General features: G+C 43.8%; 2 protein-coding genes across 3 annotated transcripts; one reads left to right on the top strand and one right to left on the bottom strand.

Moving 5' to 3' along the window:
* The first annotated feature begins 3,471 nt into the window (after nucleotides 1–3,471).
* LOC101073998 (protein Tob2-like) lies at nucleotides 3,472–7,431 on the top strand. Its single transcript, XM_011617232.2, has 2 exons — nucleotides 3,472–3,690; nucleotides 5,232–7,431. Exon 2 carries the CDS (start codon nucleotides 5,408–5,410, stop codon nucleotides 6,611–6,613), a length of 1,206 nt encoding a protein of 401 aa, XP_011615534.1. The 5' UTR covers nucleotides 3,472–3,690; nucleotides 5,232–5,407; the 3' UTR covers nucleotides 6,614–7,431.
* A 5,600-nt stretch (nucleotides 7,432–13,031) lies between these two features.
* On the bottom strand, nucleotides 13,032–18,762 carry LOC101073097 (thyrotroph embryonic factor-like). 2 transcript variants are annotated; one of them, XM_011617231.2, is made up of 4 exons: nucleotides 18,577–18,762; nucleotides 14,715–15,266; nucleotides 13,760–13,977; nucleotides 13,032–13,651 (listed from the first exon to the last, which is right to left on the bottom strand). In XM_011617231.2, the coding sequence occupies exons 1-4, from the start codon at nucleotides 18,674–18,676 to the stop codon at nucleotides 13,436–13,438; spliced, it is 1,086 nt and encodes a 361-aa protein (XP_011615533.1). In that variant the 5' UTR covers nucleotides 18,677–18,762; the 3' UTR covers nucleotides 13,032–13,435. The 2 variants fall into 2 exon arrangements, with proteins under 2 accessions (XP_011615533.1, XP_011615532.1); XM_011617230.2 differs by lacking the exon at nucleotides 18,577–18,762 and adding an exon at nucleotides 15,867–16,054.
* Nucleotides 18,763–19,155: the final 393 nt, after the last annotated feature.

Raw genomic sequence — 19,155 nt, 5'->3', positions numbered from 1 at the left:
GCATCCCTTTCTCTAAATTAAACTTGATTAACTTTAAAAACACTGTAATATTAATCTAATAATGTAATCCATCTGATTTCCAGTCAGTGGGGCCATTTTACTCTTTCTCTTGGTTTGTGTTGTACGTTTGCTCCGTTGTGAAGAAGCAAAACAGTTTTTATTTACTTATTTTACATAATTGATTGGCTCCTTCCCTTCTACTCACATAACAATCATTTCTTCTTTACGGCCAATAGAGGGCGCCACCGCTTGATGCAGTTTTAACTTGTAGCCTTCCACTTACTGCGTACTTACTTAGGATCCCCATGTCATCCAGGTCGTTTCTACTGTTCACTGGCCTCCCTTTCATCTAAACAGCATAAACTCAAGATAAGTCATAAATGTCAGCCAACTGGACCACTCTTCATTGGAGATTACACGTTTATGTGTTGGAATTAAAATGTGGAACCTTGACTGAGCTGCTTTCAGGAGGAGTCCTGGTAGGTGTTCTGGCTCCCCTGTTGTGACTGGAGGGCCAACATTAAATAGATCATTATAGACAGGTTAAAGCAGATTTCTGCAACTTAACTCCAAAGTCAAAGAAAGAAAAACATCCACAGAAGCCTGAGTGATTAAAAATTGAAGGAAAATTCTTGGATCTCATTTTGGTGCACGTGAAGCCCTGAGTAATGTGTATAAAGTATAGGCAAAGCAAATTTTTTTGATTGAATGTAGATTTCTGTGTTGTACTTTGCCCTATCCTGGTTTCCAGAAGCCAATCCCATTATTTGGCAGCAGCAGTTTATACACTGCAATGTTCACTTCCTGTAATAAGAACTGACAAAGGTTCAGGTTTTGTGACACCAAAACAGAAAAATGCTCTTGATGTGGTCTAGGCCCACACTTTTTGTCCAGCCCTGCAGGGTCATCAGGTGACCAGGTTCAATTTTCTCTGACAAAGTGAAGCAACTTCCGAGACTGACAGTGCAGATAAAGGAACTCAGTGTCTACAGTCTTTCAGATCAATGTTTTATCCAGTTGTATACAAAGATATTTTGCAGTGCTATATTAGAAGGAATTATGTAACCCACTGAAATAAGCGACAATTCAAAGCAAGACATGTTTAAAAATTTAAGATGCAAACACAGATTTACCCTCATGAGCCATATGGAACCAATCAACATTTTGACAGGATTCTAATCATTTCAGTATGTCTGACAAGGGCATCTGCTTACAATGCAGATATACTCATGCATGTTCTCATAATTAATGCAAGAGTTAGACTCCAAGCAACTCATGGCTGCCGTGACCTTGGCGCCGAAGGCTGCAGAGTCAAGTCATCTTCTTTGGCCCGTGAGACCAGAGGAAACAGCATCAAGTTACCCTAAAACTTAACAAAGGTTCCTGTAGTTTAGGGCTAAAACATTATATAAGCAGTTATGTAATAAATATCCCGTAGAAAGGTAGTTAAATTATACATCAAAGGAATACAATGTTGGGAGAGTTCAAACATTGTTTTGAAAGCAGCACTGGTGCAAATGTTCCCAAGAATTAAAGGGGGAAAAAGAATAGTCTATTTTGGCTACGTTGTTTAACTGCTGGGCACATGATGTTTAACAAAAATCTTGTCTTTTAAAGTGTTTAAATTTCACATTCAAGTCACACTTGCTGACCAAGAATCTACGGTTCCTCAAAATGCAAAACCTTTGTGGAATGGAAACTTTTACACAAATAGAGATGAGGAAAGTCAATAACTCTGCCACTTATTATGGCGATTCAGTGGAAATTCATTGTGTTCAACCTAAAAATTGGTGACAGTTTCAACAGATCATGTGACATTTGTTAACCTATACTAACCACACCTCCACCTGCTCATGCGTTAGGGGAATCAACAATTTTTCTTTTTTTTTTTACACTTTCTTTAGCATTGTTGAAGTTTTCATCTGACAACTTAAAACACAAAAAGTGGTTTGTGAAAAGCTCAATTGTGCTGGAATTCTCTGACATGGTAATGAGGAAATACATAACACTGGTATACTGCAGGATAGGTTTTGTTTTTTAGCCATTATAAGCAACAGTAGAATAAGGAATGGTTAATGGTAAATAATTCCCAAAGATCCATATCGTAAACAAAGTAATTTAAGTTTCAGAATGTTATTATAATGTCAACCTAAAATGTTCAGTTTGCAAAAGTTTGGTCACGTTGGTCAGAAATGGTGTGGATCCATCAGGCTTGGGGTCGAGTGTCAGCCAATTACAAGGGGAACTTTTAACAGGGAAGACTGGATTAATTGAAATTCCAATAAAGTCTTTGAGCAAACACAAAAAAGGTTGACTTCTACAAATGAATAATGATCCTAAACACAAAGTACTTGATGGATCAAGTGACTGAATGTTTTGCCATGACCATCACGCTCTCTTGACCCAAACACCATTGAAAATATGTGGTTAGAGCTCAAAACACCAGTGGAGGCAAGGTGGCCCAGGAATCTAACAGAAGTGGAACACTTTTGTTAGGAAGAAAGAGAGAAAAATACCTCAAACAAGAAATGAAAGACTCTTGGCTCCCCACAAAAAGCATTTAAAAGCTGTGACACTTGCCATGGAGTTGCTACTGGGGACTATGCAGAGGGCCCAAACTATGGCTGTAGGCCCTCTTCCTTCTCTGTTAATTTAACAATGTTAAAGGCAAAACTATAAGTTATACACATTTTTGTTTAAAATATAAACAGGTGTCACTTGTAACCCAAACCTTTGCATGCCTGTGTATGTAAAATATGATTAGGTATATAAAAGTTTCTTAGTAGTACTAGTGTTAGTGCTGCTTGTTGTATATTTAAAAGTGCAGTAAAGCACAATCAGTGATTTAATGGCATAAATATTATTTCTGAGATCTGATAAATGTTAATAGTATCTGAAAAATAGCATTAACTGTTACTAGCATTATCTAATAAATACTAAGCTAAGCCTAAATGCGCGGATGCCAACAAACACAAAGTCAAAATTTCACTTTAATTCTAATCTGTTGTTGTTTAAAAAGAAAAACACCATTTCCCAAAAGCCTTTGCTGCGTCGTAGGTTCCGTTGTCCGCTGAAGCCTGCTGCAGTCCAATAATCAGAGGGTCCTCCCTGATCGTAGCCAATAGAAACTCTGTTGCTAGAACCTCTTGTATTTTTAGCACAATGCCTAACGACAGAATAGGACTACAAATGTCCATCCGCTATTTAAAATAGAACCCGCCGCTAATAAGCATAAAATCTGCACTTGCACATTTTTGTGCTTGTTCTTTCCTCGAAAAGGATAATGCAGAAATTACACGACTGTCCTGTTGCTATATTCAAATGAATCCGTCGCTGAAGCCGGCGGCGCGCCTAGGTTTGAAGATGTGCGAAGGAAAACATCAAAATAAAAGCGTCTATTTTAGAAGAAGATGAGGAAAGTAGTCCCTGTTATCATGGGCGTGTAGGCGACTCACGGCGTATAAATACGCCGGGTTGTCAAACAGTAAAGTTTCTCCGGCTCCTCCGCGCCAAGTGTCAGCGGGATCCTGCGGCTGGGAGCGTTTGGCCTTTTGGAAATAAGTCTATTATTAAAGAGGGAAAAAAACCCTAAAAGAGGCAAATAAATAAATAAAGCTGTCAGCAACTGTGCGCCTTGGAGTCGGGTTTTTTCTGACAAACGCAGCAGCCCAGGAGAAGCATCACAACGGGGTGAGTAATGAAACGGCTGCTGAATTAATGAAATCCACTCATCTGTGCACAGATGATCGATCGCGGGTGATCAAGAGCGCGATGCTGTATGTTGACGTCTTCTTGTTTTGTGTGTGTTTTCTGTTGTATTGTTTCTAATGCGCCGACTCTAATGAATAATGAATTAAGCCTTTGTTTTTGTCGGAGCACGCCATTGACCAAACGGCACAATTTGTCTTTTGTCAGGAGTCACGATTATTTATTTTTTTGCGTCCATTTTACGTTTGAAGATGTTTATGTTGCCACGGGTTGTGGAGAGCGGGGGGGTTTATACATGTATATACTTAGGCTTCAAGCTTTCAACTACTGTGTATATAATTATGATTTAATTGTTTGTCATTAGGGATTCTTCAACTAATTTCAGATGAACGTGTTGTCACTGTTCCAATGCCATTTGCTGACCTATGGCAGGAATCTCCAAGTAGCTCCTGCCCCCTCTTCATCCCAGCTTGTTTTTGTCCATAAAAACAGAAGGAGTTCTTCAGTCTCTTGCAGCCCACCGTCACTGTTGCACATCTGATCATTGTGCATCTCTTTCCTTCTCAAATGTGTCAAAGAAGATTCGTGATGCGGACGCTCTGCTGGGTTTTTCTCACCTGAAAGCTAAAACCGGCCTCTCTCCCGGAGGGTCTCCGTTTTCATGTTGTTACGATCGTTATTCTTGTCTGACCTGGAATAGATAAAATCCCACACGTAGAGGATGTTTTTGGTGCATTTGCAGCAGGGAAAATGAGTCTGTAAACAAAAAAGGAAACGGGCCTAATGGATTCCACCTTTATTTTGCACAACAGGCCTTAAAAATGAATCATAATAGTTCAAGCCGTGCATCAGACGGACACATTACCGTTTCTAAACATCAATTGTTATTTTTATCCCAGACTGTGACAAGATTTAGTGGAGTTATACAGCGACCATTTGCACAAGATGAACTTGGGTCTCGGGTATCTTGTTTTCTTCTTAAATAGCCGCTGCCGTTTGTGCCGGGCTGACTCTGACGAGGTGATGACCATTAAACAACACGTCAACAGTGGAGCGTGAGGGGGTTTGCTCTCATGAGCCCGTGAGGCCCATTCCATCACACCCAGTTTTATCCCCCAATCTCACCCTTTTCACATATGCGGCAGCAGCCAACATCTTGAAGGCCTTGTTCTCGCCGCTCTTCATCCGGCACGTGTAGCTTCATTTGCAAGTGGGAAAAAGAGTATGTTAGATGTTAGAGGATATGCGGATGTTAGAGGCTGACAGAGGAGGGTCTTGTATGACTTTGCTGTTCTGGCATATTTGCAGGTGACTCGGAGGCTTGTAATGTTCACCTGTTTATTTTCTTGACCAATTTAGGTGATGAGTGAATCATTGTGCCATTAAACCCTCGTGATCTGGACTAGCATAACATTAGCATTGCTATATTCTTACATCCTAAATTACCCGCCTATTCTTTTTGTGTGCATGCTGATAATAAAAATCCTTCCTGTTGAACGTCTTTCTTCTGTTTTTCTTCGCAGTCAGGACCAGACACTTTTATTTGTGGAAATAAAGAGCCAACAACCCGCTGCCAGCAACGTAGAGGTGCCTTTACCATGGTGACACTAAGGGAATCACACACTTTACACTAAGCCAGAGAAAAAGCTCCCTGTCGCATCGCCTCGCTTTCAATACCGTCTCAATCCGCAGCGGCGCCATGCATCTCGAGGTTAAGGTGGCCCTCAACTTTATCGTGTCCTACCTGTACAACAAACTGCCTCGACGCCGAGCCGACCTGTTTGGTGAGGAGTTGGAGAAGATTTTGGTGTCTCGGTTTGTGGGCCATTGGTACCCGGAAGCACCTCTCAGGGGTTCTGCTTTCCGCTGCATTCACCTGGGAGCACAGAGGGACCCTGTGGTGGAGCTGGCCGCCAAAAGAAGTGGACTGGACACGGAGGAAGTGCGTGCAAATGTCCCAGCAGAGCTGAGTGTGTGGATCGACCCTTTTGAGGTGTCTTACCAGATTGGCGAGAAGGGGGCAGTGAAGGTTCTGTACCTGGAGGATCCTCCAGTCATGGGCTGTGATGGTGACCGGGTCGAGGGTATGATCAGGGAAGGGAAAGGAGACCCAGAAGCCGAAGAGGCAAAGGGTCTATGCTTCAACCCAGATGCTCAGGTGTTTGTACCCATCGGAAACCAGGTAGCTCCTGCCCTCATGCCCTCACTCTCTAGCTCTCCCACGCCTCTTTCTGCACAGCCCTGCCCTGGACTCTTCAGCTACCCCAGCTCCAGCACACCCCCAGACCCGGCCACCCACTCCTCCAACACCTCTACCCCTTCTCCCAGCAGCGGGATTCCTTTCCTGCCCTCCCCACAGCAGCCTCCTGCTCTTCCCACTGCCCGTCCTCAACCGATCACCTTCACGACCGCCACCTTTGCCGCCACAAAGTTTGGCTCGACCAAAATGAAGAAGTGTAGCGGGGCTGTGTCAGCAGCGAGCACTGCCACCGTCTTACCACCTACCCAGAGGATGCTCTCCCGCTCACCCACCACCATCTCGGCTCCAGAACCGCTTAAGCACAAACCTCTGTCCCTCTCCTTGCACTCCCTTGGAGGCCCCATCGCCAGTCAGCTCTCCCCCAATGCCAAAGAGTTTGTCTACCCAGGATCCCCGGGGTCGCTCTTCTTCGATGACGCCCAGCCCATACACCATCAGTCCAGCCCGTTCCAACCTCCCCTCAATGTTGGCACCCATTCAACCTTTGACCCCTTCTCCAGCCCTCCTCCGGCCCAGAACGTGGGTATTATTGGCAACAACGGCGGGATCGCCTACATGGAGAAGTCTCCATTTGTGGAGGGTTTAGGAAGCTACAACCTGCAATACCCTAGCCAGTCCTTCCAGCCTGTTGTGCTGGCTAACTGAGCCTGCATCTGTCAGGAGCTGCGCGGTTGAACGTTATCAGATTCAGTTTTTCTAACAATTTGCTCTAATATTAACAGAAATTAAGACAGTTTAGTACAGTCTAAAAATAACATGTTCACTAAATGGTTCGTGTGATTGTTGCTTCACAGCTACAGATACCTTTTTGTCCACGCGTTCTAAAGACGGGGTGGGTGGGTCGTAATTTCAATGTGTTTTTTCTTTTGTTTTAAAAGATTGACGTTAAAATTTTGAACTTTTTTTGTATTTTTATTGACCCCAATCTAGAGTACTGACTCATTCTGCACTGTCACGCTGTGAAAAAGGTCCTCGCCAAGTCCTGCAGAGAACGCTGGCTGTGGAACGCTCAGCATTTTGCTCTGCAATCTGCTCTGCCCTACTTGCCACAAGTACTCAAACAGGGCTCTCTCTGCTGTGTCTGTGTCGCCCCTCTCTTCATCACTCCTTTATTTTTTTGCTTACCACGCTTGAGTGAATCCTTGTTTGCCCGGTAGGCCCGTTACCCTTGAAAAGAACTTGGGCACACCTCGACGCTGCCATTGTCCTTTTTTTGTCATTTATGGTCTGTTGGAATGAGTATTATATATGACACGGGTTTAAGTGGGAGCAGAAGTGGAGCATCATGGTGCTCGGGGAGCGACGGGAGAGGAATGTATCATACTTGTCAGTAGAACTCGCTGCTGGGAAGGTCGGGCAAAATCTCAGCCAATGCGAATTTCAGTCCACTCTTTGTATTTTTAGACGCAGATATATGCTGATACCTCAAATACGTCTCTTGGGCACTAGAGGGGTTTCAGTTTTAAAAAAAACAAAAAAACGTACACATGAATGATGCACGTGCGCACAGGCTAATGGTTGCTGTCAGCTGTGTGTGTGTGTGTGTGTGTGTGTGTGAAGGTGAACAGGAGGAGACATGGGCGAGGGGGATGGGATAGAGCAGGCAAGCTGGCGTGATTGCGCGACGTTCCCTTGGAAGGAGAGGTGTTCTCTGCACGGAGAGGAGGGAAGGCAAGGGCGAAGGGAACGAATTGAGGAGGAGAAGCAGCACAAAAGGTTTGTTGCCCATGTGACATCGCGGCGCGTGGGCTCACACGGCGACGCTTTAGAACCCAAAGCACGATTCTGAGGCGTTTACCTGGTACTGAAGCCAAATAGTCGCACCGTTCGCTCACCACTTTTGACAGCAGACAAGGTTGTATCGTCTTCGTATTTGTCACATCCCTGATCATCCGTTTACCAGCCTGGTTGGCTGACTGGTTCTAAAATCTAGTGTAAATTAACCCCAAAATGTTGATTTGAGCTATCCAGCCTTGTTCCACCTCTGTCGTGTTCCTCCCACAGACGCGTCCCGTTCTTCTGTGCTTCATTTGGTAACCGTGCATAATTTTCACCAGTCATGAAAAGCTTTAGAGCTTCAAACTGGAGCTTTATTTGCATCTGGCTTCGTCGAGCTGCGAGGAGATCTTGCCCATCTTTTCTGGTTATCTGAATGTTTTCTAGACTTGTACCCATAAGTTTTTGTACAAGATGAAACAAGGACCTTTTTGCAATGTGACTCTTTGTCATACGCATGCAGATTTTCTTTTCTATTTAAAGGGAATGGGTGGGAAGTTCAAATCTCTTCAAATGTTACGATTGTAAGGGGAAGTTACATTTCTAATCTTGTAATTTATTTGCAATATTTCTATATTTTTGTTTTTGCAAATGATCGCAAATGCAAACAATGAATATGTGTATATATAAAAAGGTTGTGTTCAGATTCTTTCTTTAGTTTCTTACGTGCTGAGGTTATTTTTCCAGATAAATAAATATATGCAAATTGAGACAAAATTAAAGATGTACAGAATATAACATTGAATGTGTATTGTACTGTGTACAGCATTTGTCTAATAAGACGGGTAAATGTATCCATCCTTCAAGTCAGATTAAGAATTCAAGATGTGAATGTTTACAGTGGGATTGTGTAGGAAAAGATGGCCGATTGCTTTCACTGTGTTCCAAGGCAGTCTGACGTCGGCAGCATATCCAAACCAAAATATCTCTACATTGAAGGCTAATTTTTATTCCCACTACACCCCCCCCAAATGTTTAGGTTTATATTAAGTACATTCAAACGATTTCCCTCTTATGTTCCAGTTAAATCAAAGCGATCCCTCCTTACTTCCTCACTCATAGGCCAGCCCAGCCTGTGATGCTATAGCCATACCCCAGCCTGTCTGTGCTCACAGATCCTCACCTCTCCAGTCTTCTGCCATACTTTAAATAACCCTGAAGAATTCAAGGGGTCTCTACCTCTCTGCATCCTGGGGTGGAAAAGAAATTCTATGTATTTCCTTAACTGGGAGACAGTGTTCTAGATGGTTTGGAAGGGAAAAGGAAGTGTGTTCTCGTGAATGTGATCAACTCTGTTTGAACTGGCTTTGCCACATTAATATTCTTTTTTTTTTTCTTCCCTTTTTTATTTTTTAAATTGCAGAAATGCCCAAATAACTCCGACAAACGAGGCTTGTTTAATTTTATGGGAATGCAAACAAACTAGATTCTTTAAACATGAATGTTGGCGCACATTTTACATGAAGGAATTGGTGTCTGGCTCTTTTTCCATCGGGGGTGCATCACGATGTCCTTTGCTTATAGCGTGACTTTCATTTTTGCACTTTGGAATATTTCATTGTCATATTTTTTTCTTTTTTAGATGTAACCTTGAAGGGTAAAATAGAGAATTAAAATTTCAGATCTATATATTATAGTGCTTTCTCCTGCCTGTATTATTACCCCCCCCATTCCAGATTTTGTATCTGACCTGTATTCCCTGTAGATGTTTAATGAATCTTTCACTACTGAAATGCAATGACCTGTTTTCTGTGCTGCCCCAGGAATGGGGAGTTACTACTGCAGTTTCTTATTGTATTGGATTCTTTTTTTAAGTTTATAATAAAAGAAAACATGACTGGCAAAAAAAAAGATGCATGGAAAATAAAGTAATTGTGTCGGCCTGGTTGACTGAACGGGTGGCTGGTACACATGGCAGAAAACAAACCCGGGTAACGTTTGATCAATAATTTAAAGCACGGATGAGATCCTCAAATCGGAGTTGCGGGATACTCGCTGGATCCATCTGGATAGGTGTTACTCTGGATTTCATCACCGTCCGCGGAGCCTCCTGCTCGGCTTGAGCTCGCTCGTGTTCGGGCCTCGGGCTCCTAACGTGCAGTGATGTGACATTAACATGCATGGCTGGGCTTCTCCTCGGCTCCCGTGCACGTCTCCATCTCAGCCTTCCAGCTCCCTGCCTTGGCAGCTGCATCCATCTTTCCCCCCCATCCATCCCCTCACCATATTGTCTGCCCCTCCTCCCTCCATCTTTACAACCGCATCATCCTTTCCATACAGATTCCTCAAGCCCCTCCCTTACAGCGCTCTTCTCCATTTCTCACACACACACACACACACACACACACACACGCTTTCTGATGCTGCTGCTGTTACGCAACACCACTCTCGATATCATTACGCAATGTCTCCTACTCTGGAATACAGATGAGTGAGAGGCAACAATGGGACGGCCATCAATAAGGCACATGTTGGATGTGCACGTGCATTTATTTGAGAAGGACATGTTCATTTGTGAACGTTTTTCAAATCTGATTCGACGTCCCCTGGCGATGCTGCTGCATGTCAGTGAGTCAAGGTCAAACGACATGTGATTAAGTTTAAATTTATTTCATATGCATGATACAAGATACAGTTAGGACATATTACGTCATTTGCATGTATCCTATACATGGTCAGGACACTGGAAATACATGTTTATACAAAAAGAAATGAAAGCAAATCACCACAAGAAGACATTTACAAAAATATTTTCTATAGATTTTTTTTTAAATACCCTTCCGAACTTGTCATAGCTACGCTCATGTCAAGCGCCAACATTTCCTGACAGCAGTTTAGACCCTCCGATAGTAATTTGCACCATCTTCAGGCACAGAAACAACGTTCACGTGTGCCACCTGCAGGCTGCAGTTTTTTCATGACGTAGACACTGAATGTATTCGTTTCTATGACGAGCATCCAACAATGTACTCCTGCGACACATGGATACCTCAAATCTGCTTTCAGTTTTGTTTGTTTTTAATAATAAGACCATCCCAAAGATAAAAAGCTGCCATTTCTACAGCAGTGGTTCCCAAGTGTGTCTATTAGTGAAACACATCTGTAGCTGCTGTTAAGATTTTTAAATTTCTACAACAATTTCAAACTGAATGTCAATGTGCATAAAAAGAGATTGCTACATTTTGTGTGCAGTACTGCAAATAATTACACTATTTTCTTTTTAAAATAAAGGCCTGTACCTTCACTCTTCAATTTAGTTGAAATAAATCAAAGATTTTACATTGAATCGACTGCATTTGTGTATAAAGGTGATTCATGTCTGATCCATGCAAAGTTCATTGCAAAACAATCAAGAAATTCCAAAAGAAGACTTTAAAAACACAACCTCCCCCATAAGCCAGTGCATCTAGATATAGATCGATCTTCAATGCCAAACAATCCACAGTGATCCAACCATGCTCGTTGCAGCTGACTAGCCCACAATTAAGTAACTGCTGCACAAAGATAGGTGGCGCTAATGCGCAGGCGGCGTCCACGTCAGAGCAGCAGCGTTTCATCGCTTCCTCTGACAATGTTTTTCAATGCACCACCGAGCCGCCCAGCTCAATACGCGTTTTCATTGATGGATCACAGACGTTAAGTACACTTGGTGTAGAATATGCAAAAAAACAAACAGGTTACTGGGTTTCATGCACTGGGATCCCAGAATACAGAGGATCTGAAATGGAAGCACAAATGACTTTGGGGCATTTCTATTTAGCACATCGTAGGATTATTTTACAACGACTGTCACTGAAAACAAAACAATAAACCAAGCATTACATAATAGATTATTATTGCCACATTTATTTTCTTTTTCAAGAGCACGGCGATGATGAGCACAAGCCGACTGATCGCAAAAGTCTGCGTCAGCCAAAGACACTTGAGATATAGTCCCATAACAGTCTTCAATGGTGTGTTTTACTAATTCAGATACAAACTCGGTTGCTTTGGCAAAGGGATTCAAGGTTTTGCCAAGAAAAAGGAAAGAGAACCAAGCTGCTCGTGTGCTCTCTCGATTTCAACCATTGTTTTTGTAGCCCTGCTCAACAGCGACCCATTAGAAACAGGAGGAGTTTGATGAGGTAAAGTATGAGTGTGCCCTGTCCCCTGTGTTCAAACACATACTGCACACATATAGAGAAAAAAATTAAACAAATCTGTCAACACAAAATGTCAAAAAAAAAAACACAGTTTACCCTTTGAATTCCCTGCATTGGTTTCATTAGAAGTATTGTTCCTCGAAAGAATTAGAATCATCTGGCATATTGTTATACATCATAATCAACAGATGTGTTATCATCGTCAGGATAAATACAGCACTGACTATTTGGCAAATATAAGTATACTATTGGGTTTAAAAGCACAGTTAGAGTCTCCGGGAATAAAGACCGCGAGACGTTTATGTACAAGTTTTCGAAGCAGTCGACTTTGGGCCTGCTGATAGTACAAAAACTGATAATAACCCAGCCGTCACTGCACGATGGCAGACGAAGGCTCTAGCACCCTCTGCCTGCAGTGTGCAGTAAAATAAACATCCCTACGTTGGAACCATACCCCTCCGTCCGCGAGGGCCCTGGAGATCATCACACACGGGTCCTTAATTAAAAGCAACCTGCTCTACCACCGTTAGCAAAACATCCTTGCAAAAGAAAAATAAGTGAGGCTCTGGAAGCTGATCTGAGGTTAGTAGACAAAAGGGAAGTGCGTAGCTTTATAACGTGGACCATGCATATTATTTCCCCTAACGAGCTACCAAGTCCTCCCATTAGAACTGTGGTAAACAGTGTCAACAGCTGCCACCACCACAGTCTTTGCTTTCCTCTTATTTGTTTAAAGAAAAAACTGCAAAACTGGAGTACACACTGTCTCACACACACACACACATCTGGTGCAAGGAGACTATATATAAACAATTAAGTGTTTGTGTGCACAGAGACGTGCAAGTGGGGTTAAAAAAGGAAGAACTTTGACTTTTTCACACAAATAACGCTCTTGTGTGTTTCTCCCCCCTTTGATCCGAGACCTTTGCGTCCTTTCTCTTCAACGTGGAAGAGGCAACACCCCCCGAACCGGCATCCACGCAATCATCTGCCCCGGTCACAAGTGCATCAACAACCGTCGTCTGAGCCGAAGCGAGACTGAATTAAAAGGAAGCACAGACACGACACCATTGCAAGTACACGACACGAGGAAAAGTGAGGGACGGCGAGAAAAAAAAAAAAAAAGGAAGCCGACAACTTACTCGTGCTTTGGTCCACTGAGAAGTGCTGTGCAGTGATCAAAATGGTTATTTTCTTTATTAGAAGCCGACAAATCTTTTGCACCTGTCTGCTCTGAGCCTGTAAACTGTCTAGAGGTGGATGGTGCTTTCCTGGGACGATCGTGCCCCCCCTCCGTCACCTCTCATCTGTCCAAGTGTAGGAGCCAGGCGCTCTCCACAGGCCTTCCTGTGACCACCGCTCCCATCATGCCTCACTGCCTACCAGCGTGTATCCAAAACTCAAAGCTTGACACATGGACTGGAGGTCAGCAAACAGTGCAAATTTAGGTTCCCTTAGTGTTTGTGTCCGTGTTAAATTCTGCTGGGAAGGGAGTTCTGCTCTGATGTCTCATGAATAGGCTGTTGGATACTTCTTTTTTCAGGATCTCTTACAGTGGGCCGTATTTCGCCTCATACCGGGCCAAGATGTTCTTGCAGCGGCCGCAGTCCTTCCGCAGCTCGGCCACCTGCTGCCGCAGCGCAGCGTTTTCCCGTTCCAGGAAGGAGGCGCGCACTGTGATCTGGTTCTCCTTCAGCCTTCGTGCGTCGCGAGAACGTTTGGCCGCCACGTTGTTCTTCTTTCTCCTGGACCAGTATTTGTCATCCTGGGAGAACGCAAACGGAGAACAGGGTGAGAAGGTGAAAGAACCATTTAGTTTGCTTGACAATTGATAATGATAATTGATCACATTGATGATAGAACAACAGGCTACCTTCTGGTCATCTGGGACAAAGACTTTCTTGGCCTTCTTGATCATTGGCTGCGGTTTCAGCTCGTCCTCAGAAAACTTGTGCTTGCGTGGGTTGAACAGCTCCCCCCCAGGGACACTGGACAAAACAAGGTCTGTGGGATCTGGCTGGAAATTGATGTCCACCTCAATGGCTTCTGGATCAATGGGGGACGGAGTGTTGCGTTCTTCAGAGTTACGACCTGTAAGGGCGGCAGGAACCTGAGCTCAGGACCGACTCTTCCCAGCGTTTCACAAGTTTCTCTTTTTAAATGACACGACTTGTTTATTACCAAGGGTCAAAGAGAAAAAAACTGCAACGTTACCACAATTTCTTGTCAAAAACACATTCTCATATACACATCAAGGGTCAAAAACACATACACAACAGCATTTTAACCACATTCTACCGTTTGGCTGGTGTGGAACAGTAAAAATAACTGCTCAAAAACAGAAGGAAGCAGGGCTGATTGAGCTCAGTATTCACAGGTAAAGAGCGCATCAAGCACTTCGTTGGCAGTTTAAATTGTGTATTTACTTGATTGTTCAATGTGTAGTTTATCCAGTTTTGCTCAACCACATATTTTCACATATGGGAACGAGCAGAACACCAGGCTCATCTGCCATTAGTGCCATTCAGGACATTTTACCTGCTACACAGGTGAAAGAAAAAAAGCAAAAACTTGTATCGCTTGCGATTTGACGAATGGAACAGAGGCCAAATTAATCCAACCACACTGCTTCACATCAGACCAAGCCCGAGAGACGGCTGATCAGTGTGACTGAGGGTGACTGCACGCACGTGGGTGAAAGGTTGGGCTTCTCCAGGCGCCTGCTTCTGTAGAAATCTGTTTTTAAGTGACTATTACAGGCTGTTTAGGGATCTACGGAAAGGGGCGAATTATGAAGTCTTAAAACACGTCAAATGAGCCTTTCTTACCCGTTTGCTTCTCTTTGACTTCCACTTCTTCCTTTGACACCTCTAACAATGAGTCTTCCTCTTGTCCCTCCTCATCCTCATCTTCGTCGTCTTCCAGTTTAGCCGGCTGTAGAGTCGTAACTATCACCAACCCCTCTGGATCGGAGCTCTCCGCAGAATCAGCGGACTCAGAGGATGTTGAGGCGGAGGCGGAGACGGAGGCTGCAGCAGAAGGGGGAGTGGTCGTAGTAGTGGCGGCGGCGGTCGTAGTAATCGCACTTGCGGCCGCTGAAGCAGTAACCTTGGGAACGGACTTTCCTTTGCCAGCTGTAGATTTCTGCAGCTGTTCCTCCTCCTCCAGGGTAACAGGGATGCCATTCTCCAGGAGGAACTCATCCAGGTCCATGTACTCCAAGTGGAAGTTCTCGCCATCATAGGGGATGGTCTTCTCCCAAATTGCTGGGGTTAAGGAGGCTGATACTCCACCAGTACCGCTGCCTCCACCCGTACTGGGTGCAGCAGCCCCGCCCCCTTCCACATCTTCAGACGAGCTCAACTTCTCTTTCTCTATTTCTGCATGAAAAAGAGACGAGCAGGGCGTATTTAAATATTAGCACTGATGTAGTGATAGCTCATTGCGACTGAAATGTAAACTTGTGCACGCAAACACAGGCGGGATGGAGAGAGACAGGGTGGACAGAAAGGGCTGTGGTCTATCTGTCAGACGAAAGGAGTAGAAATGCAAGTGAGAGATTATATTCATGTTCTGTCTGCAGAATGAGGCTCCGGGACCAACAGAGGAAGCGAACGAACACTCGAAGATCTGCGGTAAACCACAAGCTGCATGAGCTTTTCATGCATAACAACTAAATTCGGATGAATCAGGGAAAATCTACGAATGGGTCTTTCTTCCTACTCTGCCTGCTCTGCATGGACAGCAGCAGTGGGACTGGAACTTATTGTTCTTTTCGGTTTCCTTCGACCCTCGGATGAAGCGCGCTCTGCACGACATGTGACAAGTCCGTCCTAACCTGGCGTCATTATTCCAAAGGCCAAATGTTCCCATTAAACACGATCGATGCGTGTTTGTTCTCGTGCGCATTTTCAAACAAAGCGACAAAAATCGCAACTAATCCATTAGGCGTAACTACCCACAAAGCGTTCTGGTCTTACCGTCGTCACCCTCCTCCAGAATGTTGGGAGGCGGAATGTCCATTATTTTCTTCAAAACAAAGGACTTTTCCGAGGCAGGGGCAGCAGCGTTTTCGTTGGGCTGAAGTGCTCCTGTCACCGCGGCTTTAACAGACATTTTAACACAGGCGAAGAGCAGCGTAACGATCTTCCTTCCGCAAAAAAACCCTCCACCGAGAAAAAATAAGGTAGAAGCAAATAGTCTTCGAGACTTGTTTAAGCGATGCAGAGGTGTTTTGTGTCGGTATTAACGCGCTTGGAAACAGGATCCATGTCCCCTCGCTCTCTTAGCGCAGCCAGCACGCTTATTGGATATTCATGAACCGCACGCCCCGCCCACCCGGGGATGGAAGCACCTGATTGGTTGACGGTGTCACCCAACGAATGTTTATGACGGTGCTCTGTGCTCGCAGAGTCCAGGACACGGTTTAAAACAAAATATAAAACAAAAACATACAATCAATCCTTCGTATCAAACAACTAAAGACAAACTTATCGTATGACTGTAACTGCTAGACAAAGGAAAGAAATTCAGATCAGGTCGAAATATTAAATACTACTCTTGTCCATTTTAAAACATGGTCGTGGGTTGACATAAAAGCCATGATTAATCATTATCGTGGCAAATATGTTGTAAAAATCCAGCGGAAGATGCTCGAACAATGACTTTCGCGTTCCTGTCCTTCCCTTGACTACATACTCGTGAACATACACGTGCCTGATCTCGCACACCACTCACGTGAAAGTACAATCTGTCGATGGGCGTGGTTTCGAACAAACAGCACGTGGGAGTCAAGGCGAGCTCCAGCCACCACACGGCACGCCCACTCTTGAACAGTGCTGCGCGAGACTAAAATCAATAACATTCCAACTCAGGATAACAACGGCGTCTTAAAAATGTAAACTATTATTGTTATTGTTAACTAACTATTTTATTTAGACTTCCCAACAGTCGCGTCCGTCGCCGTATAATGTGATTGTGTCGATTATCATTGTGGACTCCCAAACACGTATTTAGGGACACGTTTTGCCAGTTATTTGTACAGAAAATGTGTTTTGATATTGTACGCAGGCAGTAGTACGACAAAAGACAGACGCTCACGTTACCGTGCACGCGCCGTACCGCTGCACGCAAGGGTGCGTGCGACTCCTGCCGAGTTCCTGTGCGCAGGAACATAATGTTCGAATCAAAATACGCCACACGTTCACCACTAATCCCCCCCCAAATAAATTTGCATCAACTAATTACCCCCCCCCACACACACACACACACACACCCGAGAGAAAGCGCCTGGCAGTTTTGGTGCTGCAGCAGCAGTGGGAAGGTGTTGTTTTCCCGTTGTGTGGAGTCCAAAACGTGCACTGACTGTAAATAAACAGTGTAGAGAACCAGTAAATCGATCAGTCCTCACCTCAACTAAACTAAAAGCAGCAAACATGGGCCAGTGTCACATATTATTACTGCCGGGTGCAACTAGAAAACAGATAATCAGCGTTCTGCACCTGAACCACTGCTATGCTGATTAAAGGGTACGATTTTCAAGAAAAAAGGGTTTTTTAGTCTATTTAGTCAGGATAAAGCTCTCAGATCATTAAAACCTTTCTTGGTTGTGCAGCCAGGTGATGTGTCTTCTCAGCCAGCTTTGACATATCACCACTGAACTGACTAAGTGTGTGAACTGCAACAATGCAGGACAGTCAAAGTCACATTTAAATAACAGTTCATTGATTTATTTAACTGTTTAAATCAGAAATACAGTTGATGACCCAGCTACACTATTATTGTGGTGGTAGTTTGACCTCATTTGAAGGTCCTGTTTGGACAGGAGCGTATTAAAGAGGAACATCCCTGCGGCCCACAAGCCTGGATGTGTTTCATGTATCAGTTACTGCTGTTATGTGTGTTTATTGCTCTTTTAATGTCGTTAACCACAACTATATATATATATCTTAAAAAACAAACAAAAAACTAGGAAGAAACAACAAAGGCACTTTTAAGCACTTGACCTGAAAGCAAGTCTAACAAGATCTCAACCCAACTAGTTGTTTCGAGTTTTAACCCACCTCCTCATTTTGGTATGGGGGAAAACATCTTCAAAAAGGAAGTGCAGACATGTTTGACTTTGCTTTCATGAACGATATAGAATAACTAAGATTAAACAAGAGATACACAGTCTACATAGAAGCTTGAGAGATTAAACCCTGAGCAGGGAACATTTCAGTCCTGTTGCATCAGTTTGCACGCTGCTGTGTTTTGACTGTAGGTTAAGCAGGCTGCTGACAAAAAGTAGATAACTAGATGAGTCAGTACCAAAGAGGCCAAGGAAAAATTCAAGGTACAATCATCTGTGCACTGATCACAGAACTTGTGTCTGGGATTCTATCGCACTATAAGAAGACTGTTGAGTGGTTTGCAGCTTTTACAAGTTGTCTTTTAAAAACACACTATATCTTAAATAAATAATACTGGCTTCTTTTGCTTTACAAATGATTAACTTAAGTTATAGTCTTCTGCATTGTTTTAATCATAATAGTCTAAGCCTTATTTCATCGATTAGTTCATTAGCAAACAGTTTGTATAAACCTTCATTGTTTAGATAATATCACACTCTTTCTAAACAATATGAGAAAACTGTTCAAAAAGTACTTTTACCACAGGTTTCATTTGAGCTTTTTGTTTTTTTAAACTTACCAGCGTCTTCAAAATCCGGGAAGGAGAAAGGATAGTCTGCCAAAGACTTAAGGAGATCAGGGATGTCGCTCCTGTCCCCCAGGGTTTTGTTTGCGGACATGATGGACGAGCTACGAAACGGAGAGATGAGCCCGACACCGTGTCTGAAAACCGTCTGGTCGTCTTTTCAGTCACTTTTGAACAACTTCGCACACAGGTCACATCACGAGGATGCCTGCATGTGTCAAAACAACTTGGGTTAGGATGGAACTGGAAGCACGCCCCTCCGGGCACAGTGGGGTAACGCTATTGGACCGAGCGCCTGTCACTCAAACGTCACAGCCAATGACGGAGCAGGGGGGGTCCAGCGACCAAAACGCCAACAACCCCGCTCACAACAGCGCACATCTTTCCACGCACGGCTGCACGTGCGGACCTGATGTTGGTTTGAGGAACGTGTCGACACGCCACCTGGTGGTTTGTACAAGTAGTGCATGTCAGACTGACGAGCCATTAAATGTATACTGAAGTGATCGTATTTATGCTACGTTCTATAGCTCGTTATACACTTCTCAAAATAAGTTAAGTCTTTTCTCCTAA

Source organism: Takifugu rubripes, unplaced genomic scaffold (assembly GCF_901000725.2).
Source record: "Takifugu rubripes unplaced genomic scaffold, fTakRub1.2, whole genome shotgun sequence".
Classification (NCBI taxonomy): domain Eukaryota; kingdom Metazoa; phylum Chordata; class Actinopteri; order Tetraodontiformes; family Tetraodontidae; genus Takifugu; species Takifugu rubripes.
Note: the sequence above shows the minus strand (reverse complement) of the source record. Positions and strands in the feature narration are given on the sequence as shown.

What these genes read in the sequence shown, in the direction of transcription:
- LOC101073998 (XM_011617232.2), top strand. Translation starts at nt 5,408, where the DNA reads ATGCATCTCGAGGTTAAGGTGGCCCTCAACTTTATCGTGTCCTACCTG.
- LOC101073097 (XM_011617230.2), bottom strand. Translation starts at nt 16,002, where the DNA reads ATGTCTGTTAAAGCCGCGGTGACAGGAGCACTTCAGCCCAACGAAAAC. An exon ending in AGTCAAAGAGAAGCAAACGG is followed by an intron (nt 13,978 to 14,714) that starts GTAAGAAAGGCT and finishes CCGCCCTTACAG; the next exon opens with GTCGTAACTCTGAAGAACGC. An exon ending in TTGTCCCAGATGACCAGAAG is followed by an intron (nt 13,652 to 13,759) that starts GTAGCCTGTTGT and finishes GCGTTCTCCCAG; the next exon opens with GATGACAAATACTGGTCCAG.